Raw genomic sequence first — 26,130 nt, 5'->3', positions numbered from 1 at the left:
AAGATGAAAAGACCAAGGCACTCCTCTGAATAAAGGGTTTTAAATTGGCTTTTTAATCATGGAAATATTTTAAAACATAGATCATAAAAAAGCCAGGTAACATCCCACGCGTAGCGGAAGAAACAGCCTTCTTCATGGTCGACAGCTTTTTTTGTTTTTAACAAAGTGACATTTAACGACAGAAGAAATCCATGTAACAAATCTAACACCGCTCAATCCTTTTCTTAATCATAAAAACAAAACTTAAACTGTGTGTGAGCATTAACTATTGAAATTTAGATGCCACGATTTTCAAGAGCTATCCCCCAACCAGCTTCCACCACAACTCATTGTAACGGACTCTCTAGGTTTCTGGATGGAAAATGTCCCATGAGCAGCAGTAATATTGGGCAATGATTGAGCACTAGACAACAAAGAGTTTTCTTTTTTTTCCATTTATTCCGTCGAGGAATACCACAGTGTTATTCTCTCCGCTAACTGTGCCGTGACGCCTCGATCAAATAGGGCCAGTACCACTCAGGGAGTCCAAGACCCGCTGCAAAAATGGTGTGTCAAGGCTACCCATCGGAAAATTGAATTACACTTTGTTCCTATCACAATATAGGCAGGCTGCCAAGCTTTAAAAAAAGGAATCTCACCAGTAACTAATCCAGGTGCACACTTCTAACATTGTTCTCTCCATCCCATTTCCAGTGGTGCAAAAGGAGGAGGAGAGGAAATAAAGGAGTTACCTGGAGGGTCTCCATCAATCCACATTTCAGCTGGAGGGAGAGAAAAAGGCACGGAGAGCAAGAGAGAAAGGAGAAGAGGAGTGCGGGTCGCATCTGCTCCTGGCAGCTGTTCCAGCAGCCTGTTCATTGTTTTGGCTGTTATTGCGTTCTGGAGTTTTCTTTTTGATGAATCGGTTCATATTTTAAACTTTAATGTGAGATATTACTGCTGTAAAAAGAAAGGACGAAGAAAACTAGCAAACAGTTTTATTTTTGTTCCATTGTTGATTTTTTTCCATGGTTCTTTTGTTTCTTTTTTATGTTTAACAACCTTTTTGGGCTGTGAGTAGCAGGAGCTTCCATTCTCCAAACTATTGTTGAAACCCCTTCCTTAACTAGTTAGGACCTGATAACCTGATATTCCTCAAGCACCTGAAACTGGCAGCTATTCTCTTTGTGTCTGTGTGTTTGGGGAGCTCTGTGACCACAGCTTAAGCACCACTCAGCCTTCTAGTCACCTAAGCCTAACTAAAGCAAGCCAGCTCTAGCCTGGTCCAGCTCAGTCCAGCCTGCTCCGATCATCTGGACAGGGTAAGGCACTTCAGAATACGTTTATTTCTTTGCTATTTGAACATTTCATGCACTATTTAATGGCAAAAATAAAACAATGTGTTTTCCTCAGATACTCAGTTCTGTGTGGACGTGAGGAATATGACTGCTGAGACTCTTAACTTCGGCCCAGAATGGTAACTGAGCTCACTTCTTTCTGTTATTTGAACTGTGCTTTTAAAGTAGCTCTGAAAACACAAGTAACGTGCACACATATAGATATGATATCACATTCTAATTTTCACAAACAACAAAATGTAAATGTGGTTTCCATTATATTGACCACAATGATTCAAGTTTTGTAAAATTTAATTATGTGGATGATTTCAAGGTATACTGTATTTTCTTATTCTGAAGGTTTTTTTGTCTGTCAGTCACCACCATATTTTTTAAATGCTTGATAATGATGTAATGAGGTACAAAAGCTGTTAGACAGCCTAGTCTGTGTCACAATGATTCCCAGCATGCTTTGCACAGCAAAGTGGCCGCTTGTTATACACAATCAATGGCAGCAAATCTCAAGCGCATCAGGCTCAATGGATGAAGTTTTGGTGCACATCAATTTATACTGCTTTATTGGTTGCATCAGCGCAGCATATAGGATGCAGCCCTATTCTTCGATTTAAAGAAGTAGTTGTTTAAAGTGCGTCTTTAGGGCGCTGGTAGTGTATTGGTTAGTGTGCGTGCCCCTTGTACGCAGGCTATAGTCCTCCAAGCGAGTAGCCCAGGTTTGAATCCGACCTGTGGCTCCTTTCCAGCATGTCACTCTCTCTCTCTCTATCCACTGTCCAACTCTACAAGGCACAAAAAGCTCCATAATAAATCTTTTTTTTTTTTTTTAAAAAGAGGGGCATCATTAATACTCAAGTTTATGGCAATAATGAAATGAATAGATTTCTGCATGTTGATATGGATTAAGAGCGCGGTCACACTGGCAATGTTGTCGTACTGTGCTTAAACAGGATTGAGTCCCCCACCCAATTCCCCCGCTGGCATGCACTGCCTGCGGTCACAAACCGGGCCTACGCACGGTTACCTCTTGTACATAATGTTGTAATACAGCTCATGAATGGCTTTATGTTATTATGAAGCATGCTCATTTTACAAGATAGACAGACTCAAGATTTTTTTTTTAAAAGGATGCGCAGTCTTCGTCTGCACATCGGAGAACATGACAGCTACTTTACTGACTTTGTGTCTTATTTTGAGTCATTTTAGTCAGATACAGACAGAACACATTAAGGATTTCTCCATAATAAATGCTGTCAACGTTGTTCCCCCGCTTGCTTGTGCTCATGCATGAACTGTACTGTGCCGAAGCACACCTCTCCGACGCATGCCAAGGAAGTGTACCTGACTTGAGCACGGTTCAGAGCGGTCAAACGAACTGGACTTTAGGGGTGAAGCTTGCTTGATACGGATTGTGTGACCATTCACTAAGAGGCCAAAAAACATTTTTGTAGCTGTAAGCTGCAGTCCTTATGTCCCACCATTTATGTGAAAGAAATGTGCAGGGGCAAATGACTTTGACTCTTCCTCAGCAGTGTGTGTTTGTGTTGTGATTAATTGGGGGCGTAGTCTCCAGTTTTGGTAGCACTCCATCTCTAACGGCCTGTGACTGCTGTGTGCATTCTTGGTGTGGTGCCAGCCTCAAAGAATGTTTCTCTCCATACACATCTACAGCTGTTTTCCTCTCAGTGGCCCTTTTAATCCACTTTTATCCTTGTCACCTTTTAATATAGAATTATAGTGGTCAGTTCTTGTGATTAGCACACACAGCTGCCTGGTCAGCCCGTTTACGAGGCTTTTAATGCCTTGCAGCGTCACCAAATTAGTTCAACCATATGAGGTTTTGTTGGCAGTGGAGTTGGCAAGTACACTAGTCATTGTGATGGAATTCTGCCTCGCATTTAGGTAGTATGGAACAGATATAAGAGCAGCCTTTGCTCTGTAAGACTCGCACAAAAACATTGTGAATTTATCATGTAAAATTAGATTTATAGTTAGTTGGGGGGGGGGGGGGGGGGGGGCAATCCTTTTTGGTAAGGTAAATACAAGTGAGGTAGAAACAAATATGCATGAGAACAATCTTTGTAGTGAACCATTGGCACATTCCCTCAGCTCTCCTCTTTATATTATGCATCATAAGTACCTCTCTATGTATTTTAAACCCTCTTTGATATGCCACATATTACCAGCCTGCCTTTCATGATGTTTTCTTTTACGTCCTTAACCCATCACCCACCTCTACACCTCTTTGAGTTTCATATGGTTTTGATGTGCTGCTGCTTTGAGTCAATGACACACTTTGTAGAGGCATGTGAATGGCGCCATTGTTAAATAGCAGGCCTTGGAATCTGGCCTGCTGGTAATAGCTTTTTAAAATGAAATCTTGAGATTAGAAAGCTAATATATCGTCTGTGTTGAGCCAAGGGTATTGAGGGGGACCTGCGTAGGAGGAGGGGTTTTAACTAACCTCAACTAAATCCCTTTTTTTCTCCTGCTGCAAGATGGATGCTTTTCTATTACTCAGATTAAAATGAATTCTGTCACAGTTGCATAGAAGCTCTAAATTTGTTTTGAATTCTGTTCAATGGAAGGATTTACACCAGGCTATTTAAAAGTAATTCTTATTAAATGTCTGCTCCCTTGAATAGCCAGAACAAAATATTGACATTGCACTTTAAAGGTTGTCAGTTTATTATATCACCTGACCTCTAGTGCTAGATTATTAAATTTCATGTTTACTTGACAATTGAAACACATATTTTATAAAACAAGAATCCTTCTACTGTCCAACCATTATCAGACAGCCTTGGTTAATGGTCGGTTAGGGTCCTCTGTGGTCCGATTTATCTGCATCGCTCCATGTTTACAAGTATGTGGCAGTTTGAAAATTGTTTCATCAGGTTGTTATTCTGGAGTCATTTTCTCCGACCCTGTTGTTTACAATGCTCTCACGACTGTCTTCAGCCGCATGTAACAGAACATCCCATCTGTGTCTTAATGGTGGTCTGAATTAGCTGATTGGCTGATAATGGGTAACAGCCATGGGGCTTTCACACAGACACTCCTGATATTTGCAGGAGGAGCTGCATGTGTGAATGCAAACAGTCATATTTTTCTCTCTGACTTCCTCCATAGTTTCTGGAGGTTATAGGGTATAAAAGGATATAATCTGGAGAACTCACCGTGCATAGACTGTAGACTGCACGAGACTGCTATGATCTCCATGCAGGTCATTCATTCAATGTCTGCATTACGTGTTCTGTACACTACTATGCTCCTCTCTGCTGTTTGACATTGTGATTCCTTTGAACTACACATAGCATTCATATAAAGGCAGACATTCCTATTATAGCAGACTTTGTAGCTTGTCCACTATATCCGCATCGTTATGTTGTACTCGCTGTGAGGTGCACATGTGAACAGCCAGGACAGGAGAATCTCTGGAGTCATCCTGAAAAGATTTAGATTGTTAGAATGTTGTTTGACTAAATAGCCTCCACGTAGTCTTTTTGCATGGTCATAAAGGTGCTGAATTGTTGCATAATCATGCTAAGCCTTTCTTTTACCCTGCAGAAACACAAATTAGTCAACCAACTGGCAATTTAAATATTTACTGTCTACATCCTATGTAGTCTGCTGCACAATTGCTCGATCAGTCCGACTCTTTCCACTCAGTCCAACTCTTCATGTCCAGCACGGAGATTACTTTTTTTCCGTTTGAGACTGACAGGAAAAATATCGATGGATGAAGAAAATTATCTTTATTCTTAATGATTCCTCACACAGGCTCCGTGCACTGTCCAGTGGGGGGAGTGTGACGTCCCCCCCTCCTTCCCCCGCCATGCCAAAGTACAAGCTGGCCGAGTACCGCTACGGCCGAGAGGAGATGTTAGCACTTTATATCAAAGACAACAAGGTAAGTCACACTCTCCAACCTCTCGCTCAGGACCTAAAACAACAAGGAGGGAACCTTCAATATTCAGTAATGTTGAAGAAGTCACAAGGACTAAAAGTTAATGAAGTATTTAAAAAAAAATTTAAAAATGTTTTGTTTTGCTAAGTGTTCATTTTCTTGTTTTAGGTCCCAGAAGACATGCAGGATAAGGAGTTTGCTGCTATTCTGCAAGATGAGCCCATGCAGCCACTGGCACTGGTGCCTCTCACTGAGGAGGAGCAGGTCAGCTCTAAACACACTGATACCTGCAACCATCGAATCTGTTTCAGCTCGTGTTGACTGATCATGGTTTAACCACAATATTAAGACAAGCTATTTTTTTCCCTCACATTCCTCCCTTGTGCTTTTTTTCCATTGTCTTTGCAGAGAAACTTCTCCATGTCTGTGAACAGTGTGGCAGTGCTGAGGCTCATGGGAAAAGGGGTGGGCGGGGCCACCCCAGCTGGAGTGGTCCGAGGACGAGGGGCCGCACGAGGTGGTCGAGGTAAAACCAACAGCAAAAACCACACATATTGGAAGAAAATAAATGGCTGCAAATAACTTAAAGCATTGATTCAGCCGAAGTCAACTCATTATAATTCCACAACCACTTGTGCTAAAGCTAACATGAGTCCAACAGCAACAGATTTGCTGCCCAAAACCCTTGGCTGAAACTACAACGGCTGTTTTCCAGGGAAAGTAAGAGGTTTCATTCGAGCCAGCCACTGGAGTGTTTATTTCCCCTTTTTCCACCATCTTTATGCAGCACACTTCCTCTTGGCCTGTCTAAATAAGTCCTCCTTTGGTCTTGCCACACCTGCCTAAAAACCACTGGGCTTATGAACTCACCTTGTGCACAAGCTGTAGAGCATAGATCGAGCCCAAAAACATCCAGCCCGAACCAACCTGTGCATGTTCTGTCCAGGAGCGTCACTGTGTCTCTGCCTGTGTTGGTACGCCTGCTCCTGAGCGTGTCTGTCCACCGTCTGGCTTTCTGACCCTCTGTCTGGGTCTGACTTGTCTTCCATTTTTGGATTGTTTGCTTATATGGACTGCTTCCCCGCTGCTTCATGTATCACATCCCCTGTAAGCTGCAACCGTTGGCCTGTGTTCAACTTAGTGTCTGAGCCTGTTTATGTTACTCCCGCTCCACGTTCTTCTGTCTCCGGAGTCGGTCCGCTCAGTTCCAGCCCCCGGATTATTACAGAGACTGTAATGGTTTCTTTAGAAGAAGAAACCCCCTTTTTTTAAGACCTAAAAGCCCAAGTTGAGGAGGGATGCTGGCTCCGACCCCACTTGGGCTTGGGCAGAAAATCTTACCTCTAACATGCAGCACTCTGCGCTTATGAATGCTCGATGTAAACACCAGCTGTCCGGTTCAGGACAGCCAAGGAAGTAACATTGAAGAATGATGCTAGTTTTATTTCTAATAATAAGAATAATTTTAAACTCCAATACCATTCTAGAAGAAATTATGCGATGACCTTGATACCTTTTGAAACCATAACAAAAAAACTAGTAACCCTAAGCACCCAATGCTAGGTGCTCTCTGTCTTTAGGTAAATGAGTATCTGAACAGCTGTAGTATTTTTAAGTCTTTGGTATATTTCAGTACTATCTATAATGACAAAATCTGGTTGTATAAATTCACATGTTTCAAAAGTTCTCATTTATTGAAGTTCTCTCATGAAGAGGATTATTTTCAAATTGAAGCACCTCTTCCTCTCTATGCACATCATCAGGTCGTGGTCGTGGTGAAGGTGGTTTCTACCAAAGAAGTATTGAAGAGTCAGAAGTGGGTTTTGGCCGCAGTGTGAGAGAGATTCACCGCAGCCAGAGCTGGGATGACCGGTAAGAAGAACAAGCACACACACTACCTAGGGAAAAAAAAATCCTTTCTCCCATTATTTCATGGCAGATATTTTCCCTGTTGATAGAAGCTTTCATCCAGTTTAATAACATCATTAATTAGTTAATGTATTTCACTTTTGCAGTCTGCTTGCATGCCTAGACTGAACTTAAGTATATTTTTGTGATTCTTAATGGACCCATTTGAAATGTGTCAACATGTACGGAACCTGTGGAGTTGTTAATGCAGGTTTTGGCTGGAGCTGTTCCCTAGGATAAAACTAGTTCTTGTTTTGGCTCCTTCTCTTCTCTTCATGCCTCAGTTGAAACCATTTCTCTCCTCTCCTCAGGGGCGAGCGACGCTTTGAGAAGCCGCTGCGTCGGGAGGTGGGGCGTCCAGGCTTTGAAGAGACAGGAGTTCCTCCTGGTCCTCTAAGGAAGGAGTTCGCAAGGGCTGACAGTGATAACTGGCGCACCCTCCGGGAGGAGCAGGAGGAGGAAGAGGCAGAGCCGGGCAGCAGCTGGAGACTCACTGGACCTCGTAGGGAGGGTGAGATTATAAACATGTATTGATTTACGTGACAGCTGCCTCAAACTCTTCTTCAGGGTTGAAGATGAGTGCGTTAACATGGACTTGAGTATCCCAGCTTTGAGCCTTATCCTGCTTTCGATCACATTTGGGATATGGCTTTGAAACCGCCGTCCTGTAGCCTGTTCAGCACAGACTTAAATAGGTCAACATTTTGATGCATTTTGTTCCATCTAAACTTTCATTTTCACTTTCAAACTAATTCTTTCAAAGCCGGAAGACAAAATTCTGTTTCTTATTCACTCCAGAAGTTTGACGCTCTCGTTGACCTGCCAGTGTTCTGCGAGTAACGCAGCTATCGTTCTCAACCTAACAAACATTACTAGCCAATCAGAAACAGAGTGGGGCGGGCTTTGGCAACACTCGAACTGTGGGGCATGTTATGCTAGGTGCTCCGTCTAGCATGTATGTTTTCCGCTCATATGATTGAGAGAGAGATGTCCGCTGTTAGGTCTTTGAATACAAATCACAAAACTACAAGCGATGTATTTTCTTGTTTTGTGCAGCTGCTTGCTGCAGATGTGATTCGGCGCTCTCTTGGTTTAGCTGCGACTTGACGATGCAAACTCCCCATACACTGGTCACCCTTTGTGATAACAGGATCGCAAGTGAAACTTTTTAAAACGGGAATTTTGTTGTATTGCACGGAGCCACCGAAGACAATCAGTGCCTTCAGTGCGGTCTGGACCTCTTTTAACAAATAAACAAACAAAAAGGGGGAAAAAATATCACGTCTTCACTACATGACCATGTGTCAGAAGTTAATCAAATTCTGGATTATGTTTAAATGTTCACATTGTTATTTAACTAGTACATACACAAACCAAAATAATGTCACACTAAATAATAAATCAGCTACACACAGACTACTTGTTTGAAAATGATTTTGGAAATTCTCCAGGTCTGAGAAAACTCTACAACTCTCCAGTCCACATGTTTATAAAAGTATTTCAATGACTGCATTCTTTAATGTGTGAACATGTCTGATGAACACTTCAAATGTTTTTAAAAAGATTGGATCATATTTATAAAGTTTTGCAGATAAAAGCACAAATTGGTTGATAAAAACTGTTCAGAATGCAGGAAAATATTTGTTTGGTGCTCGTCACTCCTCTTCTGGGGGAGAACCCCAAATCCCTTTGTCTTGTTTTTTTTTAGTAGGTACCTAGTTTGTTTTGTCTTGTTTTACCTAACATTTGTGTGATTCTGCTGACTAGTACTTGTTATTCTATTCTAACTGTTTTTTTTGTTTGTTTTTAATCAGATGGTGGTCCTCGCTCAGCAGGCTGGCGGGATCATCTCGGTCCAGGCGAGGGTCGTCGGAGGAAGTTTGATTTCGACTTCCGGGACTCTGACGGTCAGGGTGGTGGACGCCGGCGTGCAGGCAGTGAGGGCCTGGAGGATGACAGGGACGGCCTGCCGGAGTGGTGTACAGACGAGGAGGAAGGGGGATTGGGCACTTTTGACTCCTCCGGAGCTTTCATGACTATGAAGGTGTGTTTCTTTTTGTCATATTAACCTGTTAGTAACATCAGAATCACAACAGTGAACCCTGTTGAATGAGGTCAAAATTCTGGTATTAGTCGAGTCCTGTGATTCTCAACTGGTCGAGCCTGAAGGCCCCACCACCAACTCATCATGAAAAATCACGACCCAAATCCCTGATATTTTTAAAGAAATCAGAATTATTTAATTAGGAATTCAGGCGGAACAAAGCGTGACAAAGAAACAGAGCAAATCAATCTTGTTTAAATAACACTAGATAGACTTTTTAAAACACAGACATTTTTTTCCCCATGTTACATTTGAGCCGTCTTCTTCTACTTTTACTGTCTGCATACACGGACAAGCATTTCCACTCTTTGTCGTCTTCTTTCTGAAGGATGGCAAGGAGACAATCCTGGAGGAGGACTTTGACTTTAAGGGGATAGAAGAGGAGGAAGAGGAGAGCTACGCTGACACTGGGAGGAATAGTGTTGAAGGAGATAGAGAGAAGGGTGAGAAAGATCTCTTCTTCTATGTATTTTTTAAATTGTTTCACATTATTTTATGTTGGTTTTTGTCAGATTATTTAAAAATGCATCAATATTTTGTTATTCAACTTTTTAAGGTCTGTAAGTGTGTTTTCTGATAGCCTTGTTTTTAACCAACTTTTTAATAGATCCTAAAACTTTATTTAGGGGCCTTAAAAATCAGCTATTGTTTTTTGGCTTTACATCTTGAACATGCAGAACTACAAATTGTTTGCTCTCAGTGCATGCATCTCTTCACAGTCCCAGGACAAAGTAATAAAAACTATTTTATCACCCAACTAAACATTTGATTCCCTTCCTTTCCTCCGCTTTCCCCTCAAAGAGAGTAAAGATGCCGGCTCTACTGTAGGTGATGGGGAGACAAAGCTTGCATCACCCTCCTCCTCTCCTCCTGTCCACTGTGCCCCTCCGTTCCTGGAGCCGCGGCCCAGCAATGTTGGCCAAGTGTTGGACCACCTTCAGCTGAACAGCCATGCTGTCAAGGTCAACAGCACACCCAGCGAAGGTATCCGTTTATATATTTAGATCATTTCTGTAGTTGACATAACATGACATATTATAAAGGTTACTTCAGCATGACGTTGGGAGAAATAAAAGGATGATAAACACAGTTGTGAATGTGATAATAATTGAAATGCTAATGTGTCTGCTGAACAACTGTGAAAGCATCTTGGAAATCCGACTTCATACTTCTTTATACATTTCTAACAAACTCATTGACTCGTTTAGTAAGGCTTTAATAACACCATGCTCTGACTTAAAGCCGGCTGAACAGCTGCTGCTTTGTGAGAAAAAGGGTTTGAATTCAGTTTCTGTCTGAAGCAGTCGCTGTTTGTCACATGGTTACATATGCTTTACAGTTAAAGCCTTAGAGGAATGCCCTCATAAATCAGATAATCTGCAGCTACACGTTTCCACTGTAAACAGCCACATTGAAAAATGCAAAATGCTGAATTAGAGTTAGAGTTAATATGAGTTAACTTCGGTCTTTCTGGATTCAGATAAACGCTGATTTAAAAAGTCTCATTTCGGCTCTGTACTTTTTTAAAGCTTTTGGCGTCTTGCTTTCAGTCGAGCTCTTGGTGTCCGCACAGTGAACATGTGGAAGGCAACTCAACCACGTTGATATTTTGGTTTGATACACAATATGTTGATAGTCACTTAATATCTTGTTTACTGAACCTGCAGTGCCTGCACACAGAGCTGGTAGACTGCTCTTCCCTCATACATCCTGACATCACCATCCCATAAATAGAAATACTAAAAATAGGGACTATTGTTTAACTAATGATTCTTTTCTTCTTGTTTTTCTGTCAGACGTGACTCCAGTAGGGGGCTCCAAGCCGCAGCTGAGCCCAAACCCTCCCACCTCGTCCAGCTTGCCTCCCCCACCCCCTTCCTCTGCAGCTCCTCTTCTCCCTTCATCTGGAGGAGACACAGAGGACGATGAGGGCATGAAGCACCTGCAGCAGGTAGGAAGAACAGGGGGCACGTTTCAAGCAGCTGTCTTAGAAATATTACATAATTTTAGCAGGTGGCACATTTAAGTTTTCCAATTATAAAGAAAACAATTTACATTACTGTGAAGGCAATAATATGAAAGGGAAAAACAATGTCAAACAAAATTCAAGTAGATCAAGAACATTTAGCCCAGAGTTAAATCATGAAGAATTTTACACTAAAAGGGACATGGCTTCTGATGCTTTGACAGTATACACCGTCTCAATGCTGCTGCAATGCCTCTAAAACGCTCAAAGGTGGTATGGTGCTCAGATGATGGAAATGTAGTAGGATGATAGGCCATGGAGCTAGCTAACATTTACAAAGGTAAGTTTACTTGTGCAGTGGTGTGTTTGCGTGGCTCTGAAATACTCGGCCTACAAACGGTAGTTGGCAAGCCGCAGTTTTATTATACTCTGATTTCTGCAAAGAATTAAAGAGCGGAGACATCGTAGGAGATGGAAGGTGCAGCGTTGAATACACAGAGGTTCATGAAACAAAGAACATTATATGAGAACATACATTTTCCTTCTCTGCATAATTAGACTTCACGCCCTGGTGTTTTACAAGGTGCAGGCCAGGAGAGGAAAATGTTGACCAATCACAGGGCACTCACTTGAATGTCAGGTGCAGGGTAGTGGTGGGCGATATGGAAAAACTATCATATCAAGATTTTTCTATGGCAAGACTTCAATCACAAGTTTATCACAATTTTCTTTTCATTCTGATCTAATTTGCAAGTTATTGACAAGTTCAACCACTTATTTCCCCGTAAAACGTTTTTAAATGCACAGAAACTTTGCTGAGAAGTCAAGTCTATTTTTAAAAACATCTTATGTTGGGAGGTCTGGATCTCCCCCAGAACATTTCTAGCATCAGAAAAGTCTTTCACTTCATTCTGATCAATTTTTATGCACAATTTGAGCTTTTTCTGCACCTATTCAAAATTATGATTTAGTTTTGTGTCCTTGAAAATGCACCTGATGAACACTAAAGTAGATTTATACAGTGATGCATTCCTTTGGATTCAAACATATTACAGAATGTGATTATTCTGTGACACACGGTCAAAATAAGTTTAGCTAAAAGAAGAGTTTTAATCATAGCCATGGTAGGACATCGTTGATTGACAGACAGTCATGTAAGGTGACTCCCCCTCACCTGCCTGCTACACACTGAACGAGACGAGGAAGAGCTCCATCCGTTTCATAATGTCGTTTAGGCCTTAATCTCATTTTCCGTTATCACAACAGGTGAGCTTCGGGTGGAGAGGCTCATTAGTAACTTGTAAAAAACTGAGAGAGAGCAGCATCAGTTTAAAAAAAGGGATTTTATCTCCCACCGCTGACTGTTTGTCTGACTCTCAGCAGACTGTTAATGTCTCTCTGGCTCGTTAAAGGTGCGAGCCTCAACTGTGCAAACCCTGCACAGGGTTTCATGCGCCCTGTTGGTTTGGAAAAATCTCAAACAGTTATAACCGGGATAGAGTTATGTTTACAAGCAGGGAGGGGGAGACACGTCTGTCTGGGAGCATAAACTGCAGCATGACAGAATGAACACTGAAGCCCGGTTCAACATACTCTCAACATATTCTAATCCTTCACGATCTAAAGTTGTTATAATTGCACACCTCTAGTACAGGTCAACCCAAACATGCAGCGTATGCTACAGTGTGGATTTGATGCAGAAGTATACATATCAGGCCTCAGACCCCCTCCTCTTGTCCAGCATGGACAGTATAGTGGCCCGCTGTGAACAAGCAACTCGGGAAGGATCTCAGCGGCAGTCTAAAGTGTGAGAACAGCTATAACGACAACCTTCATTTACCTTTGTGTGTAGGAGGCAGAGAAGATGGTAGCTTCATTGCAGGACACTTCGTTGGAGGAGGAATGCTTCACCCAGGCTCTGCAGCAGCAGCAGGAGAGCAGGAACACAGCAGCAGCTCTGCCGCTGTCACATGAGGCTGCCATGAAGTGGTTTTATAAGGACCCACAGGGAGAGATCCAGGGTAAACTTGCACACTCAAAAAGCACAAAAGCATAGCATATATTTATGAATGATGTCTGGACGATGTCTGAACTAAACTTATTTCTTCATCCTACCTACCAACGACCAGGTCCCTTCACCACAGTGGAGATGTGTGAGTGGTTCCAGGCAGGCTACTTCACCATGACACTGCTGGTGAAGCGGGGCTGCGACGAGGGCTTCCAACCCCTGGGAGACGTCATCAAGATGTGGGGCCGTGTGCCCTTCGCCCCAGGGCCCTCCCCACCGCCCCTGCTGGTGAGACAGCAACCACAGACGCAGCGCCCGCAGCCCACCCGAGGGCCCGCCGGGACTGTGAGTCAGAGCTCAGCCAACGTAGAGGATGGGGAAGGGAGGATGCAGAGGAGAGGGAAGCTTGATAGACAGGTTACGGTAAAAAAGACCAATGATTCATTCTCATTCAGTTAAACAGGCACTCAATGTTCTAGTTTAATAATAATGACCCCCACCTTATTTAAACTTGATGTTGTCATTGAAATAATTTTTCAAATCCTAGTACTAAAACATGCAGCCACATCCAATTAATCACTGCTTTTTTCTGAGCTTCATATTAGTGGGGCAGACGCTTCTATATCTGGTGTTGTATTATTTTTAAAATGTGACACCAGATATTTTGTCATGTTTTGCTAATTACCCATGAATGTGACACAACTTATCAGTTGTGCGTGTGCCATTAATTGCATGTAACATTTTACATCATCTGAAGAAATGCATGCAGACCCTACATGCTTAGGACCACAGACTTGTTTGTTTCAGTCTGCGGCTACAACAAATGTGCAATTCCCAAACAAGATGGCTGCATAAAAAACACAATTGTGAAAACATAGCACAAGCAAGTGTCTCTTACACCTAGCCCACAATGTATTATTAATGTTGTCTTAAGATTATTGCTGCATTGTATTCAGTGTCGACTGCTCTCATTTTCTCAGGGGAACCTGGACCAGGAGCGCCTGAAAAAGCAACAGGAGCTGGCAGCAGCAGCTCTTTATCAGCAGCTCCAACAACAGCAGCTATTCCAGCTCATTAACAGGTCTGTACATCTCACACACACACTGTATGAAGAGTGAACACCACAAGAGCAGCCCCTGCTGACCGGCTGCAGTATATAGGTCATAAAGCCCGCCTCCTCCATGTAAACAAATGCAACATGGGGCAGACATTCAAATCTTTCTCAAACATGGTGTCTTGTCATCGTGGTTAGTTTTTATTATGCTGATTTATGTTTGAAATCTTTCTTTTTATGTCAGACTAGATTTTGACATTTACATTTTGATTCCCATGATGGATTGTGCTTCTTGTGCTCCAGGTGCAGTGAGCCGGGTATGATGCCTTCGATTAACAGATCGATGTCAGTGCCAGATACAGGGTCCATGTGGGACATGCATACCTCAGCTTCACAGCCGTCAGGTAATGAACCTGGTTGTGCATGCAGTGACAACAAATTAATACTATATAACGCCTGAATACGGTAAATATTATTTTTTTTTTTTTCTCCAAACAGGCGGTGAAGCCAGTCTTTGGGACATAACAATGAATCCCTCTACTCAGGGTCCAACTCTCGAACAGCTTCAAAAGGTCAGTTTCACATTTCTTAGTATTTTTGTGTGTTAATATTATATTTACACTTTCTGTGATATTGCTTTCACACAGTATCTCACCATTCTTGCTTGGGTCCATTTTGCTTATTTAATCTAAGTTTGTGCCTTTAACTTTTTTTTAAATGGTTTCCTGTTCAGCTCCAGCAGGAGAGGCGAGACGCTGAACTCAGGGCGAAGCGTGAGGAGGAGGAGCAGCGTAAGAGGAGGGAGGAGAAGAGGAGGCAACAAGAAGAGCAGAAGAGGAGGGAGGAAGACGAGCTCTTCAGACGCAAGCAGGTGAGATGAAGGATGAAGATGTGTTAAGATGCCAACCAGGTTGTGATTTTGACAGAACATTTTTTGTAAACAAGAATTTGTAAACAAACCCTCATCTGAAGAAATCGGCTCTCTATCAGCAGATTGATAAATACTGTGGTCATTATGTCAGCCAACAATATTTCCGATAGGTCAACCTCTTGCTAATTATAGTGTCCCTCTTTCTGTCGCATTAAATGGTAAAGAGACTTGAGCTTGTGTTGACTTGAGTCACCATCTTCTTGCAGTGTCGACAGCAGCAGGAACTGATCATGAAGTTGCTGCAGGCCCCCCAGCAGCAGGGTCCTGGGGCAGGTGGCTCAGGCTGGAGCGGGGCTCCCTCCTCTGGGCTTGCCAAGGCAGGGAAGCCCCAGGCTCTGGCTCTGCTGGAAATGCAGCAGGAGACAGAGAGGCTACTGAAGCAGCAGCAGCAACAGCGAGCCCAGCAGCAGAGAGATCGCGTCAGTACCTAAACTTAAAATAACATATTTCCAAATCAGAAATCATAAAGTGCATAAAGAAAACGGTATATTTATTATCCTAATGATATTCTGCTCTTTGTTTACAGCACTGTGGCATGTCTATGGGGAGCTCCTCCATGGGGGGGCAATGGGTGGATGGTGTTGGCATGTGGGGCGGGCCTGGAGGCATGGAGGGTAAGGGTGGCAGTGGAGGCTCTTCAGGCAGCATGGGCATGTGGGACGAGGCTGTGAAGAATCAGTCCGGTCTGCGTGGCAACAGCAACAATAACATGGGCTTGAAGAACAGCCGCAGCAGCCCCTCACTCAGGTAAAGACAAGATGCAAAGACATATTAGGTGTATTCTTTTAATGCTTTAACACAGATTGATATTTATTTTTGATTGTATTAATTCGCTCAGTTAATGCACATAGTAACTATGGATTAAACCCTCCTGTACGTCCTCTGCAGTGAGCAGTACATGATGCGTCGTAAGAGGACTGAGGATGAGGACAAGCTGCTGAAGCTGCTGCAGGGCATGAAGCCTCAGGACGGCTTCACCACCTGGTGTGAACAGATGCTGCACGCTCTCAACACCTCTGCCAACAACTCTTCCTCCTCTGTGGATGGTATGCTGTGCAGCTTTTATGTATTTAGCAGTGTCAAGGAAGCCCTCAACTTAGATAGTGAACTGCTTAATTTAAAATGCATTTTAATTAGTTTAATATTCAGACGCTGAAGAGTAAATGATTTCAAAATGTTCAGCACCGCTTTGATTCAAACTTTATGCTTTGTTTTGAAGTTGCCACAATTGTGGCCTACCTGAAGGAGGTGGAGTCTCCCTATGCAGTGCTGGACTTTATCCGGTCCTACCTGGGGGACACTGTGGAAGCCAAAGAGTTCGCCAAACAGTTTCTGGAGCGACGTGCCAAACAGAAAGCCAACCAACAGAGACAGCAGCAGCAGGTAGGCCAAAGCTTGAAAAGTCTTTAAAGTTAAGACCAGCAAAGTAAAAACACAAAACAACACAAGGCTGAAAACATCACTGTCAGTTCAGGATATAAAACTAGACAAGTTAAAGAATATGGCCTTAAAGGGGCTGAAACTTTGACTTAGGGTGCACTCATGCTAGGTACAGTGCCTAAGCAGGATTCCCCCTTAAAGCCCAGTTTGTTTGACTAGTGTGAATGCTCTGATCCGTTCTGAAGCACAGTTAAAAAAGGTGTGCTTCAGAACAAGCACAGGTAGGCTACACAATGTGGACATGAAGAAGAATCGATCCCCGACTCCATTAACAAGAAATCGTGGAGTGTTATGTCTTTATCTGACTGAAATTACTTAAAATAAGCCACAAGGTTAAGTAGCTGTCATGTTCTCTGATGTGCAGACCTGACTACACATCCCTTTATTCTTTATATTTTTTTATTTTGAGTCCGTCTTGTAAACCAAGCACGCTTTATGATCACTTGAAGCCATGCATGTGATGTATAACAACACTTTGTACAAGAGGTAACTGTGCTCAGGCCCGGTTAGTCCTGGAGCAGTGTAAGTGCAGGCCAGTGGGGGAATGGGGAGGGGGGTTAAGCACAGTATGGGACAACTGGGACTAAAGTCCTCCTTTTCTCCATATGTAACAGGGATGTCTCTCATATCATCTTATCAATTAATCTTTAGTTAGATAGAGCCAATTCATAACAAGTGTAAGACAATCTGAAGACACTTTACAAAAGAGCAGGTAAAAGACCTTACGTATCCCTAAAGACCCAACACGAATCCATCATGAGCACAGCACAAAGCAACTTATGGCTACCTTTACAACAAAATAGTAGGTTAAACCTACAACATATAACAGACATAAAGCAGAAGGCTTGGGGCTTCTTAAACATTTGTTATACTTGTTAAAAAAATACTATAAACAGGCTTTTAAGTAGCAGTCACTGCAGGGTTTTGGAGTGTTTATAATTCAATATTAATGTCTCTTCTTTTGTTTTATGTATCCCAGCTATCAAAGGAAGTGGCTGGAATGAACATGAACTTCCCTCTGCAGGTAAATACCAACCCCCTTCGTAGTGCACAAGAAAACAGTGATGGAATTGATGTGTTAAGAAAAACAACATCGATTGTGGTTTAGTCTAGTTTGCATCCCTGGCTACTACCACAACAGCACTCCATGTCCCTGCATCACACAAAGTTAACCCAACACAGCGTGTCCATGGGGTGTGAAGTGGCTCTAAGGAACCCTGAATATATATTTAATATACCTGTGGTTGCTGAATAGCAAGTGTTGAATATCTTATCAGTGGCTCTACATTTTGTACTTACTTCACAGAAAATAAAGTAAAAGAAACTGGGAGAACTCTGATAACATCACAGGAATACAAATAAGACACATATTTGCGACACATATATATATATATATATTTTTTTTTTTATAGAATTAAAAGTCATTGAGTCTGTGACAAAAATAAAATTCATGTCTTTGTCAATATAATAAAATAAATTCTTAGTGTGGCCATCCAGAACATCTAGGTGTTTTTATGATGGTCTTCATTGTTCTTTTCCCCTTCTCTTTCTTGTCAGGACTCAATGCGAGGTATGACTCCCAGCGCCCTGCAGTCCATGTTTCAAGCCAACCACATGAGCAAGGCTGGTCTCTATGACAACCAGGGGGGAAAGATGAAGAAGAAACCGCCCATGATGCTGCACTCTGACCCCAGCATCTTAGGTATGTGACCTCGTCAGCATGTAATGTGACTTCTCTTCTCACTACAGTGATCTGTGATTAATGGTCTCAAGTGTGAACCGTGACTACACAGTTTGAATTCAGAATAGAAACACTTAAAACTAAAACACTGAAAAAATGTCCACCTCAGAGAAACAGTCTGATTTGCACCTGAAGCACAGGTGAAAGAATGGTGTCTTCCTGATGACATGTAGTACAAAGTTTTCTTATTTATTGGTTAATAAGTGGATACTACAAGTGGCACAAAAAGGATCATGCTTACTGTTCAGATCACCCTCCCAGGGTTCGGGCCGCACGTGATCCACTGATCGATGGAAAGTATATTAACATGGTGTTGCCTTAGCCTATAAAAGATAGTAGCGCTAAATCCCTGTGCAGAGTCTCAGTGGGGAAAAGGGCAGCGTGCTGTACCATGTAGACCCGCCATACAACCAGGAAGACATTACAGTATTTTACAATGTACCGGTATTTGTGGCTTTTGCAAAGTGTTACTATTTCAAGTGCTGCTTAGTGTTTTCTGCGTTCACCCCGTCTGCTGTCATGCAGCTGGTGGCTCCTGGACAACATTCAGTAGCTCCATCTTAGTCATCTTACAGCCTACCGCAGTCGCTGTAAACGTAGCCACACTGTGTTTTGTTTGTGTACCTGCAGAACGTGTGAATCAGACAGACACACACGTGCACTAAATGAACGCAATGTGTGTGTTACGTGTTCATACAAGAAAAAAATATTTTTAAATATTTGAAATAGATTTCTATAGAATAGGGTGAACTTGTAATTCACTAAAAGATTTCCAAAAACAAAAACGTTCCAATCTGTGATCAAAATTCAATCCAAACCGTGGCAACTTTGTGATCTGTAACACCACTACATACTACAAGCTAACCAGCTTTCTAGCTTTCAGTTTTCTTTTTTCACACTCTCGCCTGAATAAGATTCTTCTGGATGAACTTGATAATGACTACATTTAGTGTGCACACCACCACTCATTTCAACTGGGTAATATTATTTTTATTTAATCTTTATTTAGCCGGGTTACTCCCATTGAGATCAGAGATCTCTTTTCTAAGGGAGACCAGGTCAAGAAGAGCGGCGACACACAGTTTCAACAACAAAAACACTCCCAACACATTAAATAATTAGAACAATAATCAAATCATCAGCTTAGACATTTCCATGCAGAAAGTTTGTATTCAAGACTTCCCACAAAGTTTGGCTAACTTAGTTTGGCAGTCTAAAATCAAGCTGTCGATTGTTTCCTAGTAAATGTTGCAGAGAACATAGTAAAAGCTTTCTCTACAAACTTGGTTCTAAATTTGGGAACAACAAATAGCACAAAGTCTAAAGAGCGCAGGTTGTGGAATCCATCCTCCAGGATTAAAAGAGAGGAAGGGTAGTCCAGGATTGTTCCCAGAACAGCTTTGTGCGAGCTGGAGTGTATTTAAAGCAGTCCAAACAACTTTAGAATTCTAAGTACAATCCACTGTTTGTAATGAATATAGATTTTTTGAGAGTGTGTGGTTCCTTCTTGTTAGGTGGGATCATTATTTACTTTCTTATCTTTCAGTTACACTCATCAGTAAATAAACAAACTTAAATGTAATGGTCATGGTGTTTGGTTAATTGTCCTCTTGTATGAACAGGTGAGGTTTATCCCATTTCAGAAAATCTTATACTCTTAGAATGAATTCCTGGAGTCTTTGTCCCTTTGCCTACACAGTCCGAGCCAGCCCTTCTAACTCCCTCATGTCCCATCCTCCTCTGATCTGTACTCTGCTCTCTCCATCTCCTCTTTCCATCCTCCCTACAGGGTACTCATTCCACAACGCGGGCGACTGTCTGAGCCTGAATGAGATGGAGATGGTGGAGGATTACTGATGTGACCGACGCAGCAGCAATAGCTACCTGAGGCCTTCTGTCTTTTAATCAGACAAACCTGATGACGAATGTGCACTGCTGGGGGAACCGGGGGATGGGGGATGGGGGGGTCGGGGGGTAGAAAGGGAGCAAGCATAAGGGGAGGTGTAGAGTGGAGGCGACCGGAATTGCGTCTCCCACTCTCTCCTTCCCTCTGTGGAGAATAAAGGGCTCCCTGCTGTACCAGTTGATCACTTGAGCATGGGAGAGGGGGGTGAGTAGGGGTGAGGTTTAAAGGAAGATAGGTATCCTCTGGCACTCAAAAGATTAAGCACCTTATACTGAACTAATGCACTTTATTGAGATGGGATTTGAATAGTTGTTGTTTTTTTTTCTTTTGTGTGCGTGTGTGTTGGGAATGAGGGCACACACACATTATCTGTGTGTGCAGTGGAACTGGAAGGGGGGGCGGTGAAACAGGCGGTGGGGTGAATGGTCGGGATGTTAGGTTTTCAAAGTCAGGGGGACCTTTTAGTTGAAACCTTATCAGAGAGCAAATCCTTTCTCAAAAGACAAACACTGTTGATATTTCTCTTGTTTAGCATTTTTTTACGTTTATATAAAAAGTAAAGCTATTGAAAAATGGATTATAAAAAACTTGAAGATTTGCACTTGCCTAAAAAAGAAATAACAAAAACAACAAAAAAATCAAACAAATGGGGTTAGTTATAGAAGTGAATATTTTTTTGAATGTGTCTGAATGACTGCGAGTGTGACGGTTTGTGTCAGTAATATACAAGTCTGCACAATGTTTTTTTTGTTTCTTCTTTTTTTTGTTGCTTACCAAGATGTATGAAACATAAGAGGCCATTTTATGTCTTTTTTTTTTTTTTTCAAATGGTAAATTTTGTATTCTCATGTTAAGAGTGTGTTTCCCTTTCTCCAAACAGGGACTTGATTTGTATGCTTTTGAGAGAGTGAGTGATTGAGAGAGAGAGAGAGAGAGAGAGGCCAATTGCACAACACATCCTTTCTCTCACCAGCTCTTCATCCCCAGATAGACGAAATAGAAATGCATACATTTGTAAATGTTAGCTTTGCGCTCATGACATGATGACCACCACTAGTTTATTTCCCTTAGCTTCTCCGCACGGAGAGCTGTCTGTAGACCTGTGAGGACGCAGACAGGGCGAATCATGAGGGACATTACTGTGTGTGCATCAGAATGAGACTGTGTGTGTGTGTGTGTGTGTGTGTGTGTGTGTGTGTGTGTGTTTTCAGTGTGCATGTTCATTTACTGTTCATAGAAATGAGTTAAAGACTACAGGTACTCATTCTGGATACATGTGCTTTTTTTTTTGTTTGTATGTGAATGAATGCACATTTGTGCCTAAGAACTCTGATAGGGTGTGTGGCCATTGAGACATTAACTCTTTTTTGAGAGCGAGTGTGATGTGTGTCAGTGCTCAGCACAGTGTATGTAAGTTTATATCATAAATATTTCTAGTTGAGTCTAGGGGTGATCCATCAGAAGGTTAGTCCAGTCTGTTTTCCTGGGGTGCGATCACGTTGCCTTTTGTCAGCTCTCGAACTTGTGAATGAAAGGTGTCGAGTTTCTGACTCTGAAAAAAAAAAAAAATACAGCATCTTAATGTGCAAGTGCACAGAAGGGTGCATGAAATGTTAGCATATTGTGTTACTTATTCGTTGTTGCAATTTGATAATGACGAGTTTTCTTTTTTTAATGAAAAATATATATGAATATATACATTATATACAAAGTTTAAAAAGTATTTGGACTAAGATAATGAGCACTTGGGGCTGCTATTTTTGTTGTGCGATTTAATTTTTTTTTTCCTTAATTTTCTTTTGTTTTATTATCGCCATGTGAAGTGTGTAAGTTTTTCTTTCTTAAGAAAATATTGAATGTATTCCAAAAAAATGACAAGAAACCCGTGCTGATACCAGATATTATTTTTTTTCCTCAGAAGATTTCAAAAAAGGAAACAAAATACAAAAAAGCTTCAAAGAGTTTAGCAAGGACTTTTTATAAACAGTGGAGAAGGAGAAAAAAAAAAAAAAAAAAACTTGGGATGGATACAGTTGAACACACTGCCTCTACAATCCTGGTCGTACAATTAATGACTGAGAATTAAAAGAAAGGACTCTTTCTATTCCATACTGGAGTTTTGGTTGTTTACAAACCACATGGATATCTGTGGGTGCAGTTTTTTTTTTGTTAATTGTTTTATTTTATTTTTTTGTTCCCACATATGATGGGTGGGGTTTGCAAGTGCGCTTCTGCCATATGGACATTGAGTGGTGTTGGTTTGAGGAAGAATCGCAGGCATCACAACAACAATGGACAAGATCCTTTAAGTGGACCTTATGTGTGGTTGTTGAGCCTGAAACATGATGATCAAACATGGAGCGGTGGTATAAGAAATCAAGGATGGGCTCTGATTGGTGGAGAACGGAGTGCAGGGCTGCAAAACCCTGGAGGGGAACTCAAGAGGGAGTGATACGAGCACACCTGTTAGTGCACTTGTCTTTCACCTCAACCCCTCAGAAGCACTCACACCCTGCCCTCACCAACTCACCTATGCACTTTTGTTCATTCAAGCTGTGAGGTACCTTTTTGGGGATGGGAGCACAATTACAACAGGAGGATTGCTACGACTTTTGACAAAGTCACTGAAAAAAAAAATATTCCCAAAACTGAAATAAAGAGACTCAAGAAGCTACGTCTTCTTCCAACTCCTGTACATAACCATATTTTTGTATTACCTTTCAGAGTAGAAAGAAAAATTTGAAAAATGGATGAAGGAAAAAATTCATGAGACATTGCTTATATCGAGTGAATGTTCTTCAAGAAAACCAATCTTATTGTTTTTTTTTTTTTTTTTTAATATAGTTTGAGATAGACTTGCTGTGAGTTTCCCTCAGTTTGCCAGTTACCCCTGAAATAATCGGGGATGGGAGGGAAAACCACACGGACATGGACTGAGGTGCTGGCTCAAAGACTGACTGATAGCTTCTTATCAAAATGGATGTTTTTGCAGTTACTACAAAGAGCCTCACCGTGAGTGTTCGATCAACGTGCACGCTAAAGAGGCTGGAATGGAGCTGTCGGCGAGGATGCTTTCACGTCGTCTACCAACCTGAGAGCTGTGGAGAGACTGCAGAAGAAACAATCCTTGGCATTGGTAAGATTTGTGCTGCATACTAAGGACTACATTTGATCCATTTTGAGTCTCTGCTCCCTACAGGACTGTTGGGAGATAATGGTCTTGCTCTGTCTGTCTTTTTCTCATACAGGATTGTGGCTGTGCTTTATTTGCTGCCCTCTGCGAGGAGGATCTTATCTACAGCCAACCCATGAACCAGTTAACGTGTCCTACAAACTTAACCCCTAGAAACCTTTCTGTTTCGATTTGGACTGGGCAATCCAGTGGCATTACCAGTTGGATGGTTACCAAGATAAAGTTACACCTTTATCGACCGTGGATCCCATCTGTGTTGGAAGTGTTGCGTTTGGATTCCGGCACTCTCTAGTTTGGAAAAAAAAAAAAAAAAGTGAATAAAGAGGGCATCGATTGCCTGGATGTCATCACCGACTTGGCCTGAAACTTGTCAGGTGGTTGTCTGGAGGTTCATCTAACCAGCAGGACAGAAGACCTGCCCGGATGTCCGGAGACTTGAGTGCTGGGTTGGGTTGCAGCGTCCGGAATGGATGAACTGAAAGCATTGTACAAAAAAAGACTTTAAAAAAACATGACAAAACACAAACACACAGCAACATGTCACATAGATTCAGGAGGCCAAGGGAGTTGCAGACACACTACATGCAAACCTACACACACTCGATTACATTGGCTCTCCTTTAGAACCACGTCTGCACACTTAACCAGGGCTACATCCAAATCTCACATAGACACACACACACACAAGCATCAAGGCTCATCAGTATAAATGCTGAGCTAATGTAAATAATGTAAAAGTTTGTGTTTTGATTTTTCCTCTCATAGTGAGGTTTGCTTTTTTTTTCTCAGTTCAACATGCCTTAAATTGTATAGTTCAGGCTAACTGAAAAACGTTCTCTAAATGATGAATTTAAGTTTGAAATCACCTTGATGACTGTCCTCCAAAGTCAAAGAAAGAAAGGAGTCTTTCTAAAGACAGTTTTTTTTTCCCGAAAGAATTTGCTTTACAAACCACCTCGAGGGTTGCTAGTTAGCTACGGAATAAAGCAGCGAGCGATCTTTGATTAATCTAATTTTGTAGGTGGTTGGCTTTTGTTGCCCTTTTGGTTTTCTTTAAATGACGAGTGGATTTGTTCAGATGTCCTGTTTAGATAATCGCTGAAGGTTCAGGCTTGATTAAGGGCTGAAGTCTGTACTTGTCTGGAGCTGAGCTGGCAGGTTAAATTAACACAATTGGCTTAAAGAACAGACTTGTTGCTGTGGCAACTATTGTTGGATATACTGCACATGGTGAAACTAAACCAGAGTTCGACTGCTCCTCCACAAATGGAGGGGCTTTTTGTTCACTTCTCACACTCCCTGGGTCTTACATGTTTAGGAAAACTACTAGATACTTTTTACTGTTGAAAGTTGTCATTTAACGCTTGCCTTAGAAGTGTGACTCGAAGAGCAAGTGTGCATCATTTGTGATATTTGTGGGTTTTGACACAAAACCTTGAGGTGGGTCACAGCCTGGCCCAATCAGCCTCTGCTTTGTCTGAAACGCCGGTGATCATCTCTGATGGCACTGAATATTTAAGGAATCAGATCAGTTGTGATCCGTCTGAAAGGGAATTCCTCGCATCAAAATGTGTAGGGTCTTACTCCACGTATGTATATTGAATTGGATTTGAGAGATCAATGCTTTTAGTCGACTAGTAGTTCTTCTGTGAACTTGATAACTAAAACAGTATGACGTTTTTAATCCAAATGGCAACTGGTATTCATCGAGAAACATCAAGTTTAGACTTGCAATACATGTGCACACTGTTCAGCTGAGGTTTGATAGTTACCTGCCATAGCTAACTGTGTAAACTAAAGTAACTACAGTCTGCCCCAGTATATAACTGTTGAAGTGATACTGAGTTAATGCTATATGGTTACTTAGTTGTTGTGTTATCAGCTGCCAAAACAAAGAAATTGTCTTGTAAATGGCTTTAAAAATACTTGATTTGACAATTTTTAACTGGTATTGTGTGGTGTTAGTTGTTGGTCAGTCGGTCTGTCTTTAAAACAGATGTTTTTGCAGTTTATTTTACCGCACTACACATAATTTTATGACTAGATAAACTGCAATATTGTGTTGTAAAAAAAAAAAAAAAAAAGAGGCTCAAGTGTTAGGTTGCTGGCTCTGATAAGTTCCTGTCAAAGCCTGTTGCTTCATGATATAAAGTTGATCATCTGGTTTAGTTTTGCTTTGTTCATCGCATCTCCAACAATGTTGCAAAAAGAGAAATATTAAAGTTATAGCTCAGCCGGCTCAGCTCCTTCGCTTAATGAAAATGAATGTTGTTTAAAAAGAAACACAGCATACATTTAATGAAACTGTTATGAAAAAGAAAAGAACAACTGAAAGACCTGTAAATAGTTTGGCTTTTGTTTGTTTGAAGAACAAAATAAATACTAAATAAATAGCATTTAGCCGTGACTGACTCAGCATTTCTTGACTTTTATTTCCTTTGAAGAGTGTATGTGTGAGTTGGAAGGATGGATCTCATTCTTAATCTCATTTTTCTACTGCTTGATTCACTTTTTTTATTATTTTATTTTATAAATAACTTTAATCAGAAAATATTGCATTTACAGTAAATCTATGTATACAAAGAAAATATAGAAAAAAACTACAATAATACACAGTACACAGGTAACATTGTATAGC

General features: G+C 41.5%; 1 protein-coding gene across 1 annotated transcript in view; it reads left to right on the top strand.

The window, feature by feature from the left end:
- gigyf1a (GRB10 interacting GYF protein 1a) overlaps positions 1 to 25,899 on the top strand; it is a 29,620-nt gene extending 3,721 nt beyond the window's left edge. Inside the window, exons 2-26 of the mRNA XM_061031930.1 lie at positions 694 to 1,301; positions 1,393 to 1,456; positions 5,115 to 5,244; positions 5,410 to 5,505; positions 5,650 to 5,767; positions 7,005 to 7,113; positions 7,461 to 7,660; positions 8,964 to 9,193; positions 9,582 to 9,696; positions 10,055 to 10,237; positions 11,050 to 11,204; positions 13,072 to 13,240; positions 13,349 to 13,650; positions 14,208 to 14,308; positions 14,585 to 14,685; positions 14,780 to 14,853; positions 15,015 to 15,152; positions 15,419 to 15,631; positions 15,739 to 15,959; positions 16,101 to 16,258; positions 16,432 to 16,595; positions 17,632 to 17,676; positions 18,210 to 18,354; positions 20,183 to 23,435; positions 23,548 to 25,899. Coding sequence (XP_060887913.1) covers positions 1,422 to 1,456; positions 5,115 to 5,244; positions 5,410 to 5,505; positions 5,650 to 5,767; positions 7,005 to 7,113; positions 7,461 to 7,660; positions 8,964 to 9,193; positions 9,582 to 9,696; positions 10,055 to 10,237; positions 11,050 to 11,204; positions 13,072 to 13,240; positions 13,349 to 13,650; positions 14,208 to 14,308; positions 14,585 to 14,685; positions 14,780 to 14,853; positions 15,015 to 15,152; positions 15,419 to 15,631; positions 15,739 to 15,959; positions 16,101 to 16,258; positions 16,432 to 16,595; positions 17,632 to 17,676; positions 18,210 to 18,354; positions 20,183 to 20,250 — 3,270 coding nt within the window. The 5' untranslated portion in view covers positions 694 to 1,301; positions 1,393 to 1,421 and the 3' untranslated portion in view covers positions 20,251 to 23,435; positions 23,548 to 25,899. The remainder of the gene's footprint in view (positions 1 to 693; positions 1,302 to 1,392; positions 1,457 to 5,114; positions 5,245 to 5,409; positions 5,506 to 5,649; positions 5,768 to 7,004; positions 7,114 to 7,460; positions 7,661 to 8,963; positions 9,194 to 9,581; positions 9,697 to 10,054; positions 10,238 to 11,049; positions 11,205 to 13,071; positions 13,241 to 13,348; positions 13,651 to 14,207; positions 14,309 to 14,584; positions 14,686 to 14,779; positions 14,854 to 15,014; positions 15,153 to 15,418; positions 15,632 to 15,738; positions 15,960 to 16,100; positions 16,259 to 16,431; positions 16,596 to 17,631; positions 17,677 to 18,209; positions 18,355 to 20,182; positions 23,436 to 23,547) is intronic.
- The last annotated feature ends 231 nt before the right edge of the window (positions 25,900 to 26,130 follow it).

This window comes from Labrus mixtus, chromosome 23 (genome assembly GCF_963584025.1).
Source record: "Labrus mixtus chromosome 23, fLabMix1.1, whole genome shotgun sequence".
Taxonomy (NCBI): domain Eukaryota; kingdom Metazoa; phylum Chordata; class Actinopteri; order Labriformes; family Labridae; genus Labrus; species Labrus mixtus.
The sequence above is the reverse complement of the archived record's forward strand: the minus strand, read 5'-3'. Positions and strand labels throughout refer to the sequence as shown.